Source organism: Acyrthosiphon pisum, chromosome A1 (assembly GCF_005508785.2).
Source record: "Acyrthosiphon pisum isolate AL4f chromosome A1, pea_aphid_22Mar2018_4r6ur, whole genome shotgun sequence".
Taxonomy (NCBI): Eukaryota; Metazoa; Arthropoda; class Insecta; order Hemiptera; family Aphididae; genus Acyrthosiphon; species Acyrthosiphon pisum.
The window spans coordinates 116,403,778-116,426,987 of record NC_042494.1 but is presented as its reverse complement, the minus strand read 5'-3'; the positions used below and the strand labels follow the sequence as shown (position 1 = coordinate 116,426,987).

Below are 23,210 nucleotides of genomic sequence, written 5' to 3'. Positions count from 1 at the left end.
CTGTAATAGTTTAAGCTGATGGTTCAAAAATAAAAAAAAAAAAAAAAAAAAAAATTTTTATAGATAAAATACAAACACTTGGTTAATGATTTATTTTAATTTGATTACTGTTTAAATTTTTATTTATATAGGTAGCTGAATTGATTTTTGTATAATATTATGTATAAGTATTGCAAGACAGATATTTTAATTATAATGTAAAAAATACGAAGACATATTTTTTCTACTATACTTTCTTTTTTAACATAATTTTGATTTTTTTACCTATATGTACAATGTACATAAGTCATTAGGTTTTTTTTAATATTTAATAATGTATGATAATTAATTAACTAAACGATTTAAACTGGAGGAAATTATTAAATTTGATAATTTATATAAGTATGCTACTATACTAGGAGGAAACAACAGCGGCACAAGTGGAATTCTACCTTTTTAAAAATTAATTTGACTTTTTTTTAAAAACTTACCATCTATTATTTTACCATCGTTTGTAAGAGTTAACACTATGTTTTGTAAGAGTTCTGAGTCAACTCTATCTTTTGTAGGAGTTAACACTATGTCTATGTAGGATATTATCTACATTTGTAGGAGCTTACCATTCCCCGAATTATTATGAATAACAAATAGGTTGAACAGATAATATTGGCAGAAGTTGTAAATTATATTAAGATGTTCATAATGCATGGTACTCGTATATGAAGAGTATTAAAATATTCATTATTTAAATGTATTAGTGTAAGTGTTTAGTATACATAAGTTCACTCGCTGCAAGTAGGTAATAGAATCCTCGTTATCTGTCCTCATGAATAGAAATCTCCGATTAAACTGGCAAATGTTTATATTTATCAGAACTTATAAAATTAACAATGTACGTAACAGTATACATGATTTTATAAATTATTGTAAGGTTTTCTTTTGTATAAAAAAAAGTTGAATAGAATATATAATATAGGACGCATACTTATATTCTAGACTAAGATAAATGGGACAGTCCCTCTAGATATAACCATTGAAAATTCAATTAAGTAGGTTCCAGGTACTTTATGATTTCATAGAAAGAAAGTTTTACATTTTTGGGAATACGATTGCTAAGTTTTTAACAAACAATGGTCTTTCAAATCAAAATAACCCAAAATTAAGACGATTGCCTACGATTTTCTGTGCAATAATGCCATTAGTTAATACTATATAATATTAATTGTTAAATATGAATAAGTTAATGAAAAAATATTCAAGTACAGATACAGATACTTATTTTCAAAAGTATTTAAAATATGTATCTGAATACTTGAAAAAAAAAAGTATTTAAGTACAAATACAAATACTTTTAGAAAGTATTCACAGATACTTTCAAATACTTTTTTTTTAAATGTGTTTTACCTTTTTACCTTGGACTATTGAGATTTATTGAATCATTAGTAAACTAAATAAATTTTTTATTTTAGCACCATCTAGTTTTAAATGTTAAAAAAGGTGGGTAAGTGGATGTCGCTCTGCTGTACAGTAGATTACAAGTGGGTCACTGTATAATGGATGGTATTAAATTTGAATTCAATGATATAATATCATTGTATAAGAAAAACGATTCTGAGTAGAGACGGTATGTCAGTCTACGTATAAGACATATTATATACTTATCTATGGTATTAAAAAAGATTAACCTATAATAGGTACCTATAATAAATTCCAAATTAATCATATCACAATATCCATTAGGTACTTATAACGCGTTATACATCAACAACAAACCGTTATACTATCATAGCTATACAATAGTATACTTTAGAAGTTTCAAGTCCCCACGAATAATATTATACAATCACAACAAAATAACTAAAATAGTTATTCTAGGTATTTAATATGTAATTTCGTCCAAATTTCAGCTTAAAATGACTATAAAAATAACCAGTGCATCTGTGTTCTTAGATTTTTTGGTAACAGAATTAACTACTTATGTGGAATCTTGTTTAAAATTTTAAATCCTTAGATATAAAAGTTGACCATTTTATAAATTTTTAACTACAAAATAATTATTGAATCTTAAATTTGATAAATTTTGTCAACATTTGATCTTTAAATGCTTATAAAAAAAAACTGTGCATATGTATGTTTAATATTTTTCATCTGCCTTTGAAACAATATACTAGGAGCCTTCTATTACATTTTCAAGCTTTATTAACCAACAAATAACATTTTATGGATATTTATAGAAAAAAAAATTAAAAAAATGGAAACTGAAAATGTCCGTAAAGAGCTCAAAATAAGTCAAAATATTTGGAAAATGTTAATGGTGTATAGAAAATGCTAATATAAAAATAGAGTCCACATTTCATATACCTATGGTCATTTGTTTAAGAGTTGTACCAAAAACCAGAATCAATTTTTTCGAAAACAGATTTTGCGTAAAAATTTCCATTTTTCATTAATTTTACTTTTGTTTTTCACGGCGCTTTTGAAAACTACTAGGAAATTTTTACTTTTGACCCCCCAAAGTACCAACTAGATTCACTTTCTTATCAGAAAAGATACTGTTGAAGAAAATCTAAGCATTTTTACTGTCCTAAAAGTTGATGACAGGCACAAAAATAAAAAAAAAATATATAAAAAAAAATAAAAAAAAGGTGGGTAAGTGTATGTCGCTCTGCTGTACAGTAGGTTACAAGTGGCGGTTTGTCAGTCTAGGTATTAAACATACCTATTATAGGTATACTTATCTATAGTATTAAAAAAAAATTGACCTATAATAGGTATTAATAATAAATTCCAAATTAATCATATCACAATATCAATCAGGTAACGCGTTATACATCAACAACAAACCGTGGTACTATCATAGATATATAATAAGTATACTTTAGAAGTTTCAAGTACCCACAAATAATATTATACAATCATTACAATCACAACAAAATAACTAAAATAGTTATTTCAGGTTTTTTAATATGTAATTTCGTCTAAATTGGAAATTAAAATGACTATAAAAATAAACTGTGCTTATGTATTTCTTAGAATTTTTGGCAACAGAATTAAATATTTACGTGGAATCTTGTTTTAAATTTTCAATCCTTAGATATGAAACATTTTATAAATTTTTAACTACAAAATAATTAAGTTACAAATAAAGTTTTATTGACTTTCATAGAAAAAAAAACCTAATAAAATTGGAAACTGAAAATGTCCCTAAACAGTTCAAAACAAATCAAAATATTTTGAAAATTGTATCGTGTATAGAAAAAGCAAATATAAACGACCAGTGAAAATGTCATGTATCTACGGTCGTTTGTTTTAAAGTTACACCAAAAACCAAAATCGATTTTCTCGAAAACCGCTTTTGCGTAAAAATTCCCGTTTTGCCTTAATTTTTCTTTTGTTTTTCACGGCGCTTTTGAAAACTATTGGAAATTTCGAAATTTGACCTCCCAAATGCACTAACTAGATTCACTTTCCCATCAAACAAGATACTGTTGAAGAAAATCGAACCAGTTTTACTGCCCCTAACCGTGATGACAGACACAAAAAAAAAAAAAAAAAGGTGGGTAAGTGGATGTCGCTCTACTGTACAGTAGGTTACAAGTGGGTCACTGTATAATGGATAGTATTAAATTTGAATTCAATGATATAATATCACTGTAGAAGAAAAACGATTCTGAGTGGAGACGGTATGTCAGTCTAGGTATGAGGTATCTTATATACTTATCTATGGTATTAAACAAAAAATTGACCAATAATAGGTATCTATAATAAATTCCAAATTAATCATATCACGATATCCATTAGGTACTTTTCAAGTTTTTTTAATTAACAAATAAAATTTTGTTGATATTTTTAGAAAAAAAACTAAAAAAAAATGAAAACTGACAATGTCCGTTAAGAGTTCAAAATAAGTCAAAATATTTTGAAAATATTGTTATGGTGTATAGAAAATGCTAATATAAACATTCAGTCAAAATTTCATGTATCTACGGTCATTTTTTTAAAAGTTACACCAAAAACCAAATTCAATTTTGTGAAAAATCGATTTTGCGTAAAAATTCCTGTTTTTCCTTAATTTTTCTTTGGTTTTTTTTTGGCGCTTTTGAAAATTACTAGCATTATTTCGACTACTTATCGTGTACACACACACACACAAAAAAAAAACAGACATCATTGTAAAATCAATACATTCATCGTTCCACTCAGAATCTAAAATAGTTAAGTTAACTTTAAAGTTTTCTAAATAATAATCCTTATAAAATAATTATATTTTTAAAAATGAATCGTATTCTATTATTTCTTATTATACACTCACTAGTGTGATTTGATTAGATTTGACCAACCTAAATAAAAGAGTATTTATTTATATTTAAAAGTTATTTTAGAGGTATTTCACATCTAGACTAAGTTTAAAACAAAATTACGTTATTCTATATATGACAAAAACATAAATGAAACACAATAGATTTTAATAATTTAATAGACTTTATGTTTGGTCAAAACATCGTATACAAGTTTCATTTTCTTACAGATATTTAATTATGTACTTACACACAATTTAAATTTTAAAACGCTACAACTAAGTCAAATACGTAAAGTTATGAAAATCCGGCAACATTGCACAAAATCATTGGCCAAAAACGTATGCAATCGTTAACCTTAAATGAGCACGATTTCATATATACTTGATAAAAACCATACATAAACGTGTTGTACTCCGAAAAATAATAACATGTTTGATGCATTACCGATTAATGATTACCCTGCTTAGTACTACATAATACATTGTATAACTATTTATTATATTATACATTTTTTAGTTGGAGTGTGAACTGTGAAGTAAAAAAATATACTATTATATCTATAAGTCAAAAAAGTTTAATCATTATTCACAACTTCTGTAGTCGTTATTTATCAAACTTGTGCTACTTACGTCTCGAAATTGTACAACTCCTGCTTCACCCATTGTGGCCACAGATGCGTAAGCGGCTTCTGGCTGTATGAAAAGCTGACATAAGGCCATTTCCTCACTCCTGAACATGGACCCCATTTTCTGTCAGTGCAAATAGTTTGTATATCATTAATAACAAATGGCGTATTAAAATTGTATGGTTTCATTTTTACTATAATTTATATTTATTTTACTATAAACATCTTAAAAACTTAATACACCTAACCATTTTTGTGTATCTGTTATGTTATACATTTCTATAGTTTGGGTTGAAATAAAGTCAAAAATACCAATACTGTTAAACACTAAACTAGTACATTAACTGAACGTTACCAAAATAAATGATATCATGACTAAAGCAAACGAAATAAAAACATGTAGCTTTTACAAACAAAATATACATCAATGTTTGAATATATAAAAAGGGTATCACAAAAGTTTTACTGGTATAAGACATAAAATGTATTTCATTAATAATTTAAATAACTTAATAGTACAATATATCACATATATTTATAAAATATTTCCAAATTAAAATAAAACAACAAATAAATCGTGGCATAAAATATTTTCATAATAATATAGTCCTAAGATATTGTGAAAACGGGAATAGAAAATAGTATTAAAACATAAATTGATTGATTATGTTCATTAATTGATAATGTATTTTATATGTTATGAGACTCAATTATTAGTATGTGGTATGTACCTAACTAAAACAACCAGCACTCAATATTCAATTTGTTCTAAAAGGTTATATTGAAACTCAATTCGTATACACCCCTTAAAACATCAAGTGCAATAATTAATAATTAAGTACTATTATAAACCATGTATATTCACCAAATTAGAGAACATTTAATTTCTAGGCCAGATTGCATTGGATTGAATCTGGACATTTTAGACGAGCCATTAGGAAAATTAAAAAATTGATACGCACTAAAATTTATATTCGAGAATCTTGGTTTTATAATATGTGTAATTGTTTTGTGTCTGACGTCAACTTCCTAAAAGTAGTCAAAAATCTCTGGTTTAACACTTTGAGTGGATTTTCTGGTGGAATATTAGATTTAAATTTTACTTTTGGTGGTCAAAAACAAAATATATTTAGTGCTTTTCAAAATAATCGAAAAAACAATAAAAAAGGTAGGTAAGTGGATGTCGCTCTGCTGTACAGTAGATTACAAGTGCGTCACTGTAATGGATGTTGTTAAATTTGAATTCAATGATATAAAATATCATTGTATTAGAAAAACGATTCTGAGCGAAAACGGTCAGTCAGCCTATGATATTACTAAGTATACTATTACTAAGTATGATACTAAGTATATTTGACGAGATTATTGTGAATAAAGTAATTTGTATATAACCTATTTACGTGGAACCTTGTTTTAAATTTTTAATCCTTAGCAATAAAAGTTGAACATTTTATACATTTTTAACTAAAAATAATTATTAAATTTTAAATTTGATATATTTTGTCAAAATTCGAACTTTAAATGCTTATAAAAAAAATATTGTGCCTATGTATTTTCAATGTTTTTCAATTGCTATTGTAACAATATATCAGGAGCCTTGCATTACATTTTCACGCTTTTTGTACCCCACAAAAAAATTTTTTTTGATATTTGTAGAAAAAAAAGGTGGGTAAGTGGATGTCACTCTGTTGTACAGTAGATTACAAGCGGGTCAATTTATAATGGATAGTATTAAATTTGAATTCAATGATATAATATCACTGTATAAGAAAAATTATTCTGAGCGGAGACGGTATGTCAGTCTAGGTATAAGATATATTATATTCTTATCTATGGTGTTAAAAAAAAAAATTGACCTATAATAGGTACCTATAATAAATTCCAAATTAATCATATCCATTAGGTACTTATAATGCGTTATACATCAACAACAAACCGTGATACTATCATAGATATATAATAGTATACTTTAGAAGTTTCAAGTACCCACGAATAATATTATACAATCGTAACTTGGTTTTTTAATATGTAATTTCGTCCAAATTTGAACTTAAAATGACTATAAAAATAAACTGTGCTTATGTATTTTTTAGATTTTTTTTGTAACAGAATTAACTACCGTGGAATGGTACATACGTGGAATCTTGTTTTAAATTTTCAAGCTTTAGATAAAAAAATTGAACATTTTATAAATTTTTAACTACAAAATAATTATTCAATTTTAAATTTGATAAATGTTGTCAAAATTCGATCTTTAAATGCTTATAAAAAAAAATTGTGCCTATGTATTTTTGATATTTTTCAACTGCTATTGTAACAATATATCAGGAGCCTTGTATTAAATTTTTACACTTTTTGGCCCAACAGGTAAAATTTTATTGATATTAAAAGAAAAAAAAACTAAATAAATTGAAATATGAAATTGTCCGTAAATAGCTCAAAACAAGTCAAATTATTTTCAAAATTTTATCATGTAATTTTATAATGCTAATATAAACATTCAGTGAAATTACAATAAAATAAGAAAATCGTTGCATGAGAAATCGAGTGAATATCAAATGTTGTAAAAATATGAATTTCAAACGCTCATAAAAATTTAATTTGACTTGCTTGTAGAAATTTTTTTTTTGAAAAAGGCAGACAAACTTATGAGGAGTGTTGTATTACATTTTCAAATCTTAGATTTAAAAAGAACATTTTTTATGAATTTCTACCTCAAAATAGTATGCAAATTTTCGTCATTTTTAGGTATATTGTCAATATTTGAACTTTAGATGCTTATAAAAAAAAAATGTGACTATGGATTTTTAATTTTTTTCATCTGATATTGAAACAATATACTAGGAGCCTTCTATTAAATTTTCAAGCTTTTGTACCCAACAATAAAGTTTTATTGATATTTATAGAATAAAAAACTAAATAAATTGGAAACTGAAAATGTTCTTAAACAGCTCAAAATATTTTAAAAAAGGCATGGTGTATAGAAAATGATGACATAAACATTCAGTCAAATTTTCACGTATCTACGGTAATTTATTTTAGAGTTACACCGAAAACCAAAATCGATTTTCTCGAAAACAGATTTTGCGTAAAAATTCCCGTTTTTCCTTAATTTTTCTTTTGTTTTTCACGGTGCTTTTGAAAACTACTAGGAAATTTTTACTTTTGACCCCCCCCCTCCCCCAAAAGTACCAACTAGATTCACTCTCCTATCAGAAAAGATACTGTTGAAGAAAATCTAAGCATTTTACTGTCCTAAAAGGTGATTACAGACACAAAAAAAAAAATTTAAAAATTAAAAAAAAAAACACACATCATTGTAAAATCAATACATTCATCGGTTCACTCAGAATCTAAAATTTGGGAAAACCGGGAATGTTTACGCAAAACCAGTTTCGACAAAAAATTTGAGGATTGGTTCTGGTTAGGTTATGTTCTAGTTGATCTAGTTGAAATCTTAAAATACATATTGCAATACACTTTTTGTTTATAGTCTTTTCAAGTTTAAATAAGGTGTTTGTTTGTTAAATAAGTCAATATTGAAGTTTAAGTAATAACTGCTAGAAATATAATATGAAATATTATGTGATTCGTTTTTGGCAAAAGTTATTTCAACTTAAATAAATAGTTCGCTTTCAACAGCCTTTTAAGAGGACCTACCAGATATTTGTTGTCTCCGTCAAAGCAAATTTACGCTCAGTAACTCATGATTAACTCAGCTAGTTTAAAAATTAGAGTGACCTATTATGAAACTTGATGGTAAGAACATTATCTGTGTTTGTATGCGAGTTTTTTACGATAGTTAATTTTTTAGTAAGTTATGCGTATATAATATAGTGTAGATTAAAAATGCTTATAACTCACTTAAAAACGGAATTATCGTTAATAATCCATTTACAAACACAGATAATGAAGTTACCATCAAGTTTTATAATATGTCGATTTACTCTAATTTTTAAACCAACGGAGCTAAACATACGTTCTCCTGAGCGTAAATTTGTTATGTTACTCACTTGTAAGACGAAGACAACAAATTGCTGTGTAGCGTCCTCTTCAGTTTCTAAACTTTATCATTTTTAATATTACTATTTACTATGAATGTTTATTTAGGCATCCGTAGCTTGTTAAAAAAATCCTGAGAAATTGAGTGTTTTCTATAGTTCAGTGAATATACGGCCTAAGCCTATACCTAATATACAGGTGTAACAGAAAGGCCCGACAAAAAATAATAATACTTATTTTTCTGAGTGATAATAATCGTCAAATATTTTGCAAAAATAACATTGTATTTTAATAGAATACTCGTATACTATAATAATTGATGACGAATACCTACTAGTATTTGAAGAAATAATATTTTATAAGTAAAAATATTTTATAAGTAGATATAATTATAGGCATTCATTAAAATAATTAAATTAACATTTATTGTTAGTTAATGCTATTATTGTTAATAACTAATAACTAATAAGTAATAAAATGGCCGATTAATCAATTACATATATTGTTGATATGGCACAGTGCGTACACTCAACTGCGGAAACGCACAGAGTGTACGTAGCGGCCGGCGTTGCTACTTCCCAGATGAGCGATCACCCAGGATTTTTAGCAATGAATCCTTGCCACACATACAAAACGTATTTTCAACCGTTCCTCCCCCTACTGACAACCTACAAACAAACAAAAAAAAAACCAACGGCTAAAAGCCTAAGTTGCCGGGCTCAAGCTCAATAAGAAAAAAAAATTATAAACAATATATTGTTTATGTATATTATAGTAACGAGTAAGGACCAACTAATATTTTATTAGTTATAAAAACTAATATTTACTTATCCCGAATATAAGATTATTTTTAGTCTACTTATAAAATATTATAATCTAGCTGTTTCAACATTGTATTGTTTTATTAAAGAATTAAGTATGCAGTTTAGGCACTAGGCACACTAGTTACTACTTACTTCTAACAGCAATTATAACATTATCAGCAATACCACAATTCATAAACAACATATTGTCTTATAATAGTATTACAGTAACACTATCATATTTTTATAATTAATATTAATTACAACATTTCCAGAATCATTAAAATATTTTTTAAAAAAATGTATTGACAATAATTAAAAAAAAAACTAGGTAATAAAAATCGAAATTTTTCTTATGTCCATAAATACCTAAAAAATAGTCAAAATATTTTGAAAATTTTTTAATGCATAGAATATGTAATTATAAACATTCGATGAACATTTCATCAATCTATGGTTGTTTTTTTATACCAAAAAACAATATACATTTTTTTCATAAAAATCTTAGTACTTTCCGTCGCTATGAAAAGTACCTACCGGTAATTTTTTACTTCGATCCCCCAAAGTACCAACTATAAATTCACTTTCTTACCAAAAAAATATCCAGAAGTAGAAAATCAAAGTATTTTAACATGCTGTAAAAAAGTGACGACAGGCACAAAAAAAAAATCACACATCATTATAAAATAAATACATTCATCGTTCTGCTCAAAATCTAAAATTAAGAAAAACGTGAACTTTTACGCAAAATTAATTTTACACAAATAACCGTACAAATGTTGACCAAATGTTTATATGACTATTTTGCATACATGATTTCAAAAATATTTTGAGCTATTTATGGACATTTTCTATTTTTTTTTTCAATTAATGTTAATACAACTTTTTTTGGTAGGTCAGAATGCTTAAAGATGTATTACAAGCTAGGTGTCAAGATTTTTTATAAGTTTTTATAAGCAATTTAAGTTCTAATTTTGACAAAATTAAAATTTTTTAATTATTTTGTAGTTAAAAATATGTAACATTTTTAATTTTTATAGCTTAGAATTGAAAATTTAAAACAAGGTTTCTCATAAATAATTTATACGGTAACCACAAAATCTATAAAATCTATAATTACAGTTTAAAGTCTTTTTAAATTAAAATTTTGGACAAAATTAGATAGATACCTATTTAAACGTAGAATATTTAATGAAATATTAGTTATTTTGTTGTAATTTAAAAATATTATTTCGTGAATCGTGGGTACTTGAAACTTTTAGAGTATATTATTATGCTTTATACCTACACATTTTTAAATACAACGTTTTTGGCAATAAAATATTTTAAAAGCAATATTATAAAATATACTTAGTAATATATTATGCTGTCATACCGTATTTGCTGAGAATCGTTTTTGGAAGGTATGATTTTATACCATAAAGCACATTAACTACCAGTCCAGTTACCCCCTGATAATTAGTAATAATTAGTAATTACTATCTTAATTTGTTATATAATCCGGAATGTTATTTTTACAGTGAAAACTGATAAATATACAAAGGTACACGTGATTGGCAGGCCATTCAACTATTAAATACGTATATACGAGATTATCGGCTTGTCATTAACGCTCTCATTATAATAAAATAGTTTATATCAACGGAAATAAAAATTAACTAGTGTAGTCCTAAATGTTTTAAATATGTTTATAATAATCAATTAATATTCATTACTTACTATTAAATTTTAAATTATTATATTTGTCATATATTATTTATTATGATATATTGATTTATATAAGGAGGCTAGGTTAGGTTAAGTTAAGTACCTATATTTAATAAGTATATATGATATTGTAATAGTTTTTGCGCCTAAAGTTTAGTATCCGCTCTATCTATTAATTGTTTTTAACTGTATTATTACACTATTTTATAAAAACAAAACATGTAGGTACAATTGCAATATTTTAAATACCAAATAAATAGTTTTTCTCAATTATACCAGTATGAAGTATAAAGTACTTCAATATATTTCTCAACTAATTATTGTAATAATATATTATTAAAAAAAAACATATTCATCCTCATTTAATTGAATGATCTGTAGTTAATATAAGAAGTGAAAGGGTTTTCAATTCTAAATTAATTTCGAAAAAATTAAAATCGACAACCATTCTCCAATACTATCAGTTTATCAGTTATTTATAAACGTTGAGTAAATACTGATTTAATTGATAATAATAAATTAATATTATATTAGATTTATTAAAATTATAAGAAAGGATGCAAACCTAGTATTGAATACTTGCAGATTTTGTAATTCTTAAATACCAATTTCATGTATTTATTTTTATTTTATTGTTCTTATAATCAACAACAATTCCGTACAACGAAATAAATTTTTAATTTCGAAAAATACGATTATTCGATGTGATGTTTTATGTGATGATTTATGTTAATAACGAATTCTTCTCAATTCAAACATAATATTCAAAAAATAATATATTATATATAAATAAAAAAAACAATAATAATAATAATTAATATATAATATTATGTATCTACAATGTACCATGTACCTACTCGAAAATTGTAATTGTCAGATAAATTATATAGTATTAAAACTTTATATTTAATATCACGAACAAAATAATTAATCAAAATATATTATATTACAAAATATTAAGTACTTATTTAGTTACAAAATGTATTTTTATTAAATTTTAATGACTCAGTGTAAATATGTTAACTTAGTTTACAATGGACTATATGTTAAAAATTTCAAATAGAAGTTGTAGAATAAATTAATAATAAGCTTTAGAATCAATACATTCAACATACTTTCCGATCCACGATAAGGCAGAATGCACTTTTATATTGTTAAAATATTAATGAATTCGAAAGGTTTTTGCATGTCTAACCGCATTAACCAAGGAGAAAAAAATTATTTATTCGAATAATAATTTATAATTTCTGTATTATAATAAATATGTATATTGCATAAATATTTATATTTTATTAGTAATAAAATAATATATTTGTATAAATTATAAGTTATCAATTCATGCTTAAAAGATGAAAAGTACCTACTATTTTATCTATCTATACATTTTACTAAAACAATGTACCTTATGTACTATGTATGATAATTAAACCAGCATCTCCTAATCAATGGAGTTTGTTACATTTATTAAATATTATTATATAATTTATTAATGACTTTAGAATCAGATTGGCTGAATGAAACCCGATTCAAATTTAATTATAAATACATAGTTTTCGATATATCAAAATGTTTGAAATTTAAATCCATTTATATTACTTTTGTTTGTAAAATGTAGGTACTATATAATATAAATACGTACCTTTATCATTAAATATTTTATTGAGATAGGTATAACTTATAACAATAAATTAATAATAATAGTAATAATAATTCAAACTAAAGATATTACACAACGTTTGATTTTTAATATTTTAATAAATTATACCATTGATTATATAATACTCAATATAATAATCAATGGTTATACTCTCATTCAGTCAATTTTTAATTTAGTGCGATAGTAGTTATAGAATTAAAGTAAGTATAAAAAATGGTCTTCTGAAGTATGGAATCAAAAATAGGCATTGTCATTTTGAAAAATAATTTAAGTTTAACTTTGTATGTGTGTACCGAGAGATTAAAACATTTTAGATGTTCCTATAAATATAATACAATTATTATACTCCATTAATAGATGTTCAAAAAAGTCCTGGTTCAGATTAAAGAAATCCGACTAAGAATTTTAATGTTTCCTAAATCGGTGAACACACTATATAGTGAAAAAAAAAATTAGAATATAATATAAACATCATTCATTGAAACGTATGATTATATTTTCAAGTAAACAAATTACAAAAAGTTAAAATATAATTATTTGTACTTCTTTTTTATACTTTTAAATGGACAATAATGTACACGGTTGATTTGTCGTCTATACATAATATATTATGTACTTCCATTGGCTAGTAAGGCACGTTGGGCCGTACAAGCAAAAATGCCAACGGGACAAGTGGGGTAGCCTGTTGACGTCACAGGACGTTTCCTCAGTCTAGGTCAAAGGGAGAGAGTCCACCCAGGCCAATTCAATAACACGGCATTCACTACGATTGCATTTACGTGACACTAGTTGTTATTTGTTTTTAGATTCATTTTGAGGTAAATGTATGGTTTTTTAGATTCTGAGCGGGGCGATAAATGTATTGATTTTACAATGCGTGTTTTTTTTTTTTTTTTTTGTGTCTGTGTAAGTAGTTGAAATAATGCTTCGATTTTCAACTTCAGTATCTTGTTTGATGGGAAAGTTAATCTAGTTAGTGCATTGAGAGGTAAAAATTCCCAGTATTTTTTAAAAGCTCCGGAAAAATCGAAAAAATTAAGCAAAACAAGAATTTTTACACAAAATTGTTTTTTGACAAAATCGATTATGGTTTTTTGTGTTACTCAAAAACAAATAACCGAAGATACATGACATTTTGACTTGTTTTGAGCTGTTTATAAACATGTCAATAAAATTGTATTGGTTGGGTCAAAAAGCTTAAAAATGTAATACAAGGCTCCTAATATATTGTTACAATGGCAGTTGAAAAATATCAAAAATACATTGACACTATAATTTGTTGTGTCCAAAAGCCTGAAAATTGAATACGAGACTCCTGATATTTTTTTCATAAGAATTTAAAGCTTAAAATAAACAGGGCTTAAAACCGTTATCAATAAAGTCGGTAATTTTTGAAAACCGGTAACCGTTTATCGTTTGATTTAGATATTTTGGTAACCGGTAACCGTTTCTTTAAAGATATTTCAAACACTATGATAACCGTTAATCGTTTAAAAATCGTTGATAAAGTTTTTTGGTAATCGGTTACCGGTAAAAACTTGTTTTTAAAAATAATTTTTTTAATTTTTTAATCATATTTTTAAATCAGCTTATTTAAGCCATTCGTGGGTTTATAACATAATTATTATTATTACAAAATCAAAAACTTAATATTCTTTAATTTAGTCGATTTCCCTCAATTTAAATATTAATTTTTTCAAACTGCTTTAAAATTTAAAACATATGATTAAAATAATGGCGATAATCGAAAAATTTTTATTTTTATAATTTTTTATTTATACTGTAAAAAAACAAAATTAAATATAATAACTTTCCAAGATGACACTAAGAGTGATATATTGACACAGAACTTTTTGGTTATATTGTATATATTACAGTACCCCAAAATCTGGGTCTGCAGATCGAGCATTCTACGCTAGCCTTCGGACCAGTGTTCGGACTTATCAAGATAAATAGTTACAATGTATCTAAACGTTCATCTTAGATAATTTTTTTACTAATCTAAATAAATTCATATAGATACATTTTTTATTGATAAAAATCACGAAATTGTACTAAATTTTTAAATATTTATACAGATTCTCAAACAAAGTTTATGGTTTATAAATAATGTAATTATTTTTATTTATATCATTATAATTATTATGTTCCTAGTGCCCAACTAAAATATACCAAAAATCAAAATGTATAACCATTTAAAAAATAATTGTATCTTTTTTTTATCTAGATAAATATGAGTTAAGTTATCTTTTATCTTTATCTAGATACATTTGAGTTGCATTATATTTATCTTTATCTAGATAAAAAAATACTTATCTAATCCGAACACTGCTTCGGACCGACCCTTGGAGCAAACACTCCAAATAACAAATGCACCTTTCTGGGAGTGGTATAGTTTAATACTAAACTATTTATAAATGTATGCAAAATAAAGTATAATGTGATAAAAATCTAAACAAATTGCTTAAAATTAAACTTGGAAGGTCTCTTATCTATAGTAAGTTGTTGCAATGTATATAAATGTGTATATTTCTAAGAAACAAAGATCAATTTTTAAAATATCGTAAATACTAAATAGTACTAAATAGTTGTAAATACTAAATGGACTGAGCCCCTATTCCATCAACTATTTCAATAGGAATCAGCGCACGAGGACGACGACGTTCATGACGGTATTATAATATATAGCTATACACTTATACTTATATATACATATTATGATATTCACAACACATAAGCAATACTCGACGGCAATTAATTGGGGGAAAAAAATTTAAAAATAGCTGGAAAATTAAATTCAACTATAATGTAATCATGAATCATGACATAATTCAAGACAATTTCAAGTATTAAGTTCCACGGAAAAACCGTTAATTTTTTTGGTTGGGAATAGGTTTTGGTTATAAAACCGAGATTGAAAATATGAGGTAACCGCTTTGATGTTAACATTTAGATATTTACCTTGATTACCGATAACCAATAACCGCTTCCAGCATTCCGAAACTAAAAGCGGTTATCGGTTTTTGGTTCTCAAATTTACGGTTTTTTAACGGTTTTCGTTACAAACCTGTTACCGGTTTTAAGCCCCGGTTTAAATTTTGACAAAATGTATCAAATTGAAAAATGATTTTGTATAGTTAAAAATGTATAAGGTGTTAGAATCTTTTATGGCTAAGGATGGAAATTTGCAACAAGGTTCCACGTAAGTAGTTAATTCTGTAACCAAAAAATCTTAAAATTATACATGAACACAGTTTTAGATTCTGAGTGGAACAATGAATGTATTGATTTTACAATGATGTTTTTTTTTTTTTTTTTTGTCTGTCATCACCTTTTAGGACAGTAAAAGTGCTTGTATTTTCTTCAACAGTACCTTTTCTGATAGGAAAGTGAATCTAATTGGTACTTTGGGGGTCAAAAGTAAAATTCCAATAACTATTTCCAATAGTTTTCAAATGCGCCGTGAAAAGCAAAAGAAAAATTAAGGAAAAACGGGAATTTTTACGCAAAATCTGTTTTCGAGAAAATTGATTTTAGTTTTTGGTGTAACTTTAAAACGAATGACTGTAAATACATGAAATTTTCACTGGTTGTTTATATTTTCATTTTCTGTACATGATAAAATTTTCAAAATATTTTGATTTGTTTTGAGCAGTTTACGGACAATTTCAGTTTCCAATTTATACTCCGGCCCACGAGAGTCCATATGTAAGAACGCGTCCGTCACTGCGCATCGGCACGTTGCCGAATAGTGGGAATGGCATCATGGTGGGAGAAAACAGACGTCACGTATTACTATATGAATGCGCGGTTTACGTATGGACTCTCGTGGGCCGGAGTATAATTAGTTTTTATTTCTATGAATGTCAATAAAAATTTATTTATTGAGTAAAAATACTTGAAAATTTAATACAAGGCTCCTACTATATTGTTACAATGACATTTGAAAAATATTAAAAATCCTTAGTCACAGTTTTTTTTTATTAGCAATTAAAGTTCAAAAATTGACAAAATATGAAAAAATCACGAAAATTACCTAATTATGTTGAGTTTATAATACGTAAAAATTTTTCTTTTTTGAGCTGTTTACGGACATTGTAAGTTTTCAATTTTTTTAGTTTTTTTTTCTATAAATATCAATAAAGTTTTATCTATTGGGCCAAAAAGCGTAAAAAATTAATACAAAGCTCCTGATACATTGTTACAATAGCAGTTGAAAAATATTAAAAATACATAGGAACAATTTTTTTTATAAGCATTTGAAGTTGAAATTTTGACAAAATTAATCAAATTTAAAATTGAATAATTATTTTGTAGTTAAAAATATATAAAATGTTCAACTTTTATATCTAAGGATTGAAAATTTAAAACAAGATTCCACGTAAATATTTAATTCTGTTGCCAAAAATTCTAAGAAATACATAAGCACAGTTTATTTTTATAGTCATTTTAATTTCCAATTTAGACGAAATTACATATTAAAAAACCTGAAATAACAATTTTAGTTATTTTGTTGTGATTGTAATGATTGTATAATATTATTTGTGGGTACTTGAAACTTCTAAAGTATACTATTATATATCTATGATATAGTACCACGGTTTGTTGTTGATGTATAACGGCGTTATCTGATTGATATTGTGATATGATTAATTTGGAATTTATTATTAATACCTATTAAAGGTCAATTTTTTTTTAATACTATAGATAAGTATACCTATAATAGGTATGTCTAATACCTAGACTGACAAACCGTCTCCATTCAGAATCGTTTTTCTTATCCAGTGATATTATATCATTGAATTCAAATTTAATACTATCCATTATACAGTGACCCATTTGTAACCTATACTGTACAGCAGAGCGACATACACTTACCCACCTTTTTTTTTAATAGTTATTTTACGTTCAAATTTGGATGAAAATAGATATTTAAACGAAGAAGAACGATTTTAGTTTCGTGTTATTTTAAAAAAAAAATGTTATTCATGGGTGTTTAAATTTCTCAAGACGTATATTATTATATACCTACAAGTAATATTAATTCAACTTACCGACTACTGTAATAATAATAATATCAATATAATATAAAATATCTTTGGCTGACAAAACGGTCTCCGCTCAGAAGTCAGAATCGTTTTTCGTATACAATTATACTATATCATTGAATATAAATTTAATACCATCTATTATAATGATTCACTTGTAATCTACTGCACAGCAGAGTAACATCCACTTACCTACTTTTTTTTTATTAATTACCATATAAAATTAAAATAATAATAATAAAGCAACTTTATTCATAACAAATAAATATATAATATCTATGGAAGGTTGAAATATTTGAAAATTATTCTAATAGGTATTAGGGAATTGTTAGAAGGTTGCTTAGCGGCAAATATATACGTAGGTTACTATAAACTATCTACAGGTACCAGATTTATATATTTGATATTTAAAAATTACCGAAAATCAGTCGTCAGATCAACCTACCTATGCAGATACGTACTCAGAATTTTCCGAGTACCGATGATAATTTTATTTTTCCCACTTCATCATTATAAGAGTCAGTTATTCAGAATAAAAATTAAATGTATATGCCTTATAGTTAAATGCAAATACATTAAAGAAAAAACCAGGGAAAACGCCCTCCTGTATAAAGGTTGTCACATATCTCATAAACGAGTACCTAGGCTACTTTCGTTGTGTTAATTTTGAATTTTTTGATAGATCATTGCATTCAAACACGATTCTGATCGGAGACTACCCTATATTTCTAAGGATATTTCATTATACTATAGCTGTTATTAACGGATTATTCAAAGAGACTTACCGGTTTGTCGTATATGGTTCAAAATTAATCTCAATAAAAAAACTGTATATATTTTCGATATTTGTAAATTGCTGTAAGAATAAAGGATAACTTGTAGGAGATTTTTATTACATTTTAAAGTACTTCCACTTTCCACAGAGTATGTATTTTTGTATCATCATTAGTAGAAAAAGAAATTCGATCATTTCAAATGCCTATTAACATTTTTTTGCTTAACATTGGGCTAAATATTTTCGAGATTCTAATTCTGCACAGAAAATTATAATTGAAGTACCTAACAGTAGAATTTTAAGTTTCAACGATTAATATTTGATGTATTACAAATTTTGTTTCAGGAGAAATTGTTATTAAACATGCGAATATCCAATGCCGTTCAAATTTGAACTTCAATCATTCATAAAAAATGTATGTGGCTTTACGTAAGGGGATACTAACGTATCTTAAACATATACGCGTTCCAGCGTACTAACATGAGTTTTAATTCGATAATAATTTTGAAATCATAATTTTAGTTTATTATGAAGTCTATTCGAATATTCTTAGTCAGCATTATGAAAAAAAATATACACCTGTTTTTCCATTGAAAATTATAAGATACAAACTGTTTTTTCTCGTGTTTTTCTAAATTTCACATGCGAGTTATTCTTTTTTAAAAATAACAAATTAAATTTGTGGCTTGAAGGATACAACGTTTACCAAACAATAAATTAAATTTGTTTTCAAAATTATTATCGGTGTAAAACTCAAAAAAGTACGCTGGAGTGTATTTTTCTCCAAAAAAACAATATAGGTAGTATGGAATCTACTTAATTTTTTTTTGTAATTTTCAGTAAAAATCCTTATGAGGAATATTTTATTAAGGTTTTAAACCTTATGGATTCAGAAATGCTACAAAATAATTGATATATTTTCGTAATTTTGACAAATTCCTTTAAACGTTTATAAAAAAAAAAATTCAACAAAATTATAAATTATAAAATGTCCAAATATATAAACCTAATATAAAAAGGCGCCCGCACCATTAATAGTACAATATCCTCGTATATGATACGTTTATAGGATGGTTCGTTTTTATACTTAAATTATACATTTATTCAAATTCTAATTTTTGGAATATTTAGTTAATTGCTTACTTAACTTTTTTCTGCACCAATGCATTTATTGTTAGCATGTTATTATTTTCAAATCAACCTCACACACTTTCTTATAATGCCAACGTTTAACAACAAAAATTAACTGTATACAGAATATGTTATGTACTTATGTTACTTACATATTTAAATTGAAAACCAAAACCAACAAAATAATTAATTAACAACATTTGTATTAAAAAAATTTCATTCAAGCAATAGGAAAGAATGTAGAAATGAAATAATGAAATATGTATAAATCGAATGCTAGTAGAAAATAAGCTCGGTTCATAAGAAGGGTAAATATAATAAAATTGTCATATTACATTCAGTTGTTTCTGCCAGTTATATAATATGTGGATTGTGCAGGGAAGAATGAGTCATAGTTAATAACTTATTAGGTAGGTAAATTGTTTATTTATAACTTTATCGGCTATTTTGTTAATTTATTTTTAAATTATATAATACGGTCAACTTGGTATATTAAAATTCTATATTCCTATTCATTTATAAAAAGGTGGGTAAGTGGATTTCGCTCTGCTGTACAGTAGGTTACAAGTGGGTCACTGTATAATGGATGGTATTAAATTTGAATTCAATGATATAATATCATTGTATAAGAAAAACGATTCTGAGCGGAGACGGTATGTTAGTCTAGGTATAAGACATAATATTATATTAGGTACCTATAATAAATTCCAAATTAATCATATCATAATATTTATTAGGTACTTATAACGCGTTATACATCAACAAAAAACCGTGGTACTATCATAGATATATAATAGTATACTTTAGAAGTTTCAATAATATACAATCACAACAAAATAACTAAAATAGTTATTCCAGGTTTTTTAATATGTGATTTCGTCCAAATTTGAGCTTAAAATGATTATAAAAATAAATTGTTCTTATGTATTTTTTTGATTTTTTTGTAACAGTATTAATTACTTACGTGGAATCTTGTTTTAAATTTTCAATTCTTAGATACAAAAATTGAACATTTTATAAATTTTTAACTACAAAATAATTTTTCAAATTAAAATTTGATAAATTTTGTCCAAATTTGATCTTTAAATGCTTATAAAAAAAAATTGTGCCTATGTATTTTTAATATTTTTCAACTGATATTGTAACAATATATCAGGAGCTTTGTATTAAATTTATACACTTTTTGGCCCAACAGATAAAACTTTATTGATATTTATAGAAAAAAAAAACTAAAAAAATTGAAAACTTACAATGTCCGTAAACAGCTCAAAAAGAGTCAAATTATTTTAAAAATTTTATCGTATATATAAAATGCTAATATTAACATTCAGTGAAATTTTCAAGTTTCTACAGTCACTCGTTTTTTAATTACAACAAAATAAGAAAATTGTTACGTAAGAAATCGAGTGAATATCAAATGTTGTAAAAATATGAATTTCAACGCCCATAAAATTTAATTTGAGTTTCTTATAGATATTTTTTGTTTGATAAAGGTAGATAATATTATAAGGAATCTTGTATTACATTTTCATATCTTAGATTTAAAAAGAAAAATTTTTATGAATTTATAACTCGAAATAATTTGCAAATTTTCGTGATTTTTCCATATTTTGTCATTTTTTGAACTTTAAATGCTTATAAAAAAAAACTGTGACTAACGATTTTTAATATTTTTCATCTGCCTTTGAAACAATATACTAGGAGCCTTCTATTAAATTTTCAAGCTTTTTTATCCAACAAATAAAATTTTATTGATATTTTTAGAAAAAAAACTAAAAAAAAATGAAAACTGACAATGTCCGTAAAGAGCTCAAAATAAGTCAAAATATTTTGAAAATTTTATCGTGTATAGAAAATGGAAATGTAAACATTCAGTCAAAATTTCATGCTTCCACGGTCATTTTTTTAAAAGTTACACCCCAAAAACCAAAATCGATTTTCTCGAAAACAGATTTTGCGTAAAAATTCCCGTTTTTCCTTAATTTTTCTTTTGTTTTTCCCGGCGCTTTTGAAAACTACTGGGAAATTTAAATTTTGACCTCCCCAATGCACCAACGATATTCACTTTCTGATCGAACAAGATACTGAAGTTGAAAATCGTAGCATTATTTCGACTACTTATCGTGTACACAGACACAAAAAAAATAAAAAAAAAATAAAAAAATAAAAAAATAAAAAAATAAAAAAAAAAATAAAAAAACACACATCATTGTAAAATCAATACATTCATCGTTCCACTCAGAATCTAAAATAAAACATTTTAGTTGTGTTTATATAATATTTTTCAACCGAAGCGAAACGGTTAACCGCGATAGAATAATAGTTGATAGATTAATAATTAATCTGAACTTCAACGGGGTTAATATTGTCCATTTTTAAGGATATGATTTTTTCGAAAATATTGATGTACATAAATCAAAATTTTATAAGTACAATAAAAACTAGGATAAATATTTTATATTTAATGCAAAATATTTACTAAGGACTACTATACTTCGTGCATAATACTCAGAAATTGCATGAGCACTGCAGCGTAACCGTCTCTATGGGATACAAACTTCGTGTTTAGGTCGACTTATTACTTACCTTACAAGATTACCAGAAAGAAAGTATGGTGGACCGATCCGTCTGGACGGTATATACGTATGGATCGACCATCGACAGCAAAGGCCTCTCACTCTCTGTCCAATACGTCGTATGCAATACATATCGTACACGTTCGACTAAAAACAGCTGTTTTTCATTTACGTCAATTGCCACCACGTGGTTTCTCTTTTTTCTTATTAAATTGGGTTCAATTTTTTTTTTATTAAATTGATATCTTATGAATGACACTACTGCTGTCACGCGATCACCCTTTGATATATTTTGTAATAACAATAATAATATATAATATGATTATAAAAAATAGATTTTTGACAGAAAATATTTAATCCAATATAATATTTAATATTGTTAGCCTCGATTAATTAATTTGTATACTAAAATTATATTTTTGATTTAGCAGTAAATTATTTACAATTATTTACAATGCTATATCATATTATGCAAACATATACGGTTTTATTCACTTGTGTACTTACCTAACATATTTTTAATTAATGAGTATTATGTCAACACAGCTATATTTTAATATTAATAAAGCTACTTTCTATTTGTTTTATTAAAACAGATCACAATTT

At 25.7% G+C, this 23,210-nt stretch overlaps 1 protein-coding gene across 3 annotated transcripts in view; it reads right to left on the bottom strand.

Annotated features, from left to right (window-relative positions):
- The window catches only part of LOC100161363 (V-type proton ATPase 116 kDa subunit a), a 77,588-nt gene that overhangs the window by 40,215 nt on the left and 14,163 nt on the right, over window positions 1-23,210 (bottom strand). For all 3 annotated transcript variants that reach the window (XM_029488099.1, XM_029488101.1, XM_029488100.1), the window contains exon 2: window positions 4,910-5,029. In XM_029488099.1, the coding sequence (XP_029343959.1) occupies window positions 4,910-5,026 (117 nt within the window). In that variant the 5' untranslated portion in view covers window positions 5,027-5,029. The remainder of the gene's footprint in view (window positions 1-4,909; window positions 5,030-23,210) is intronic.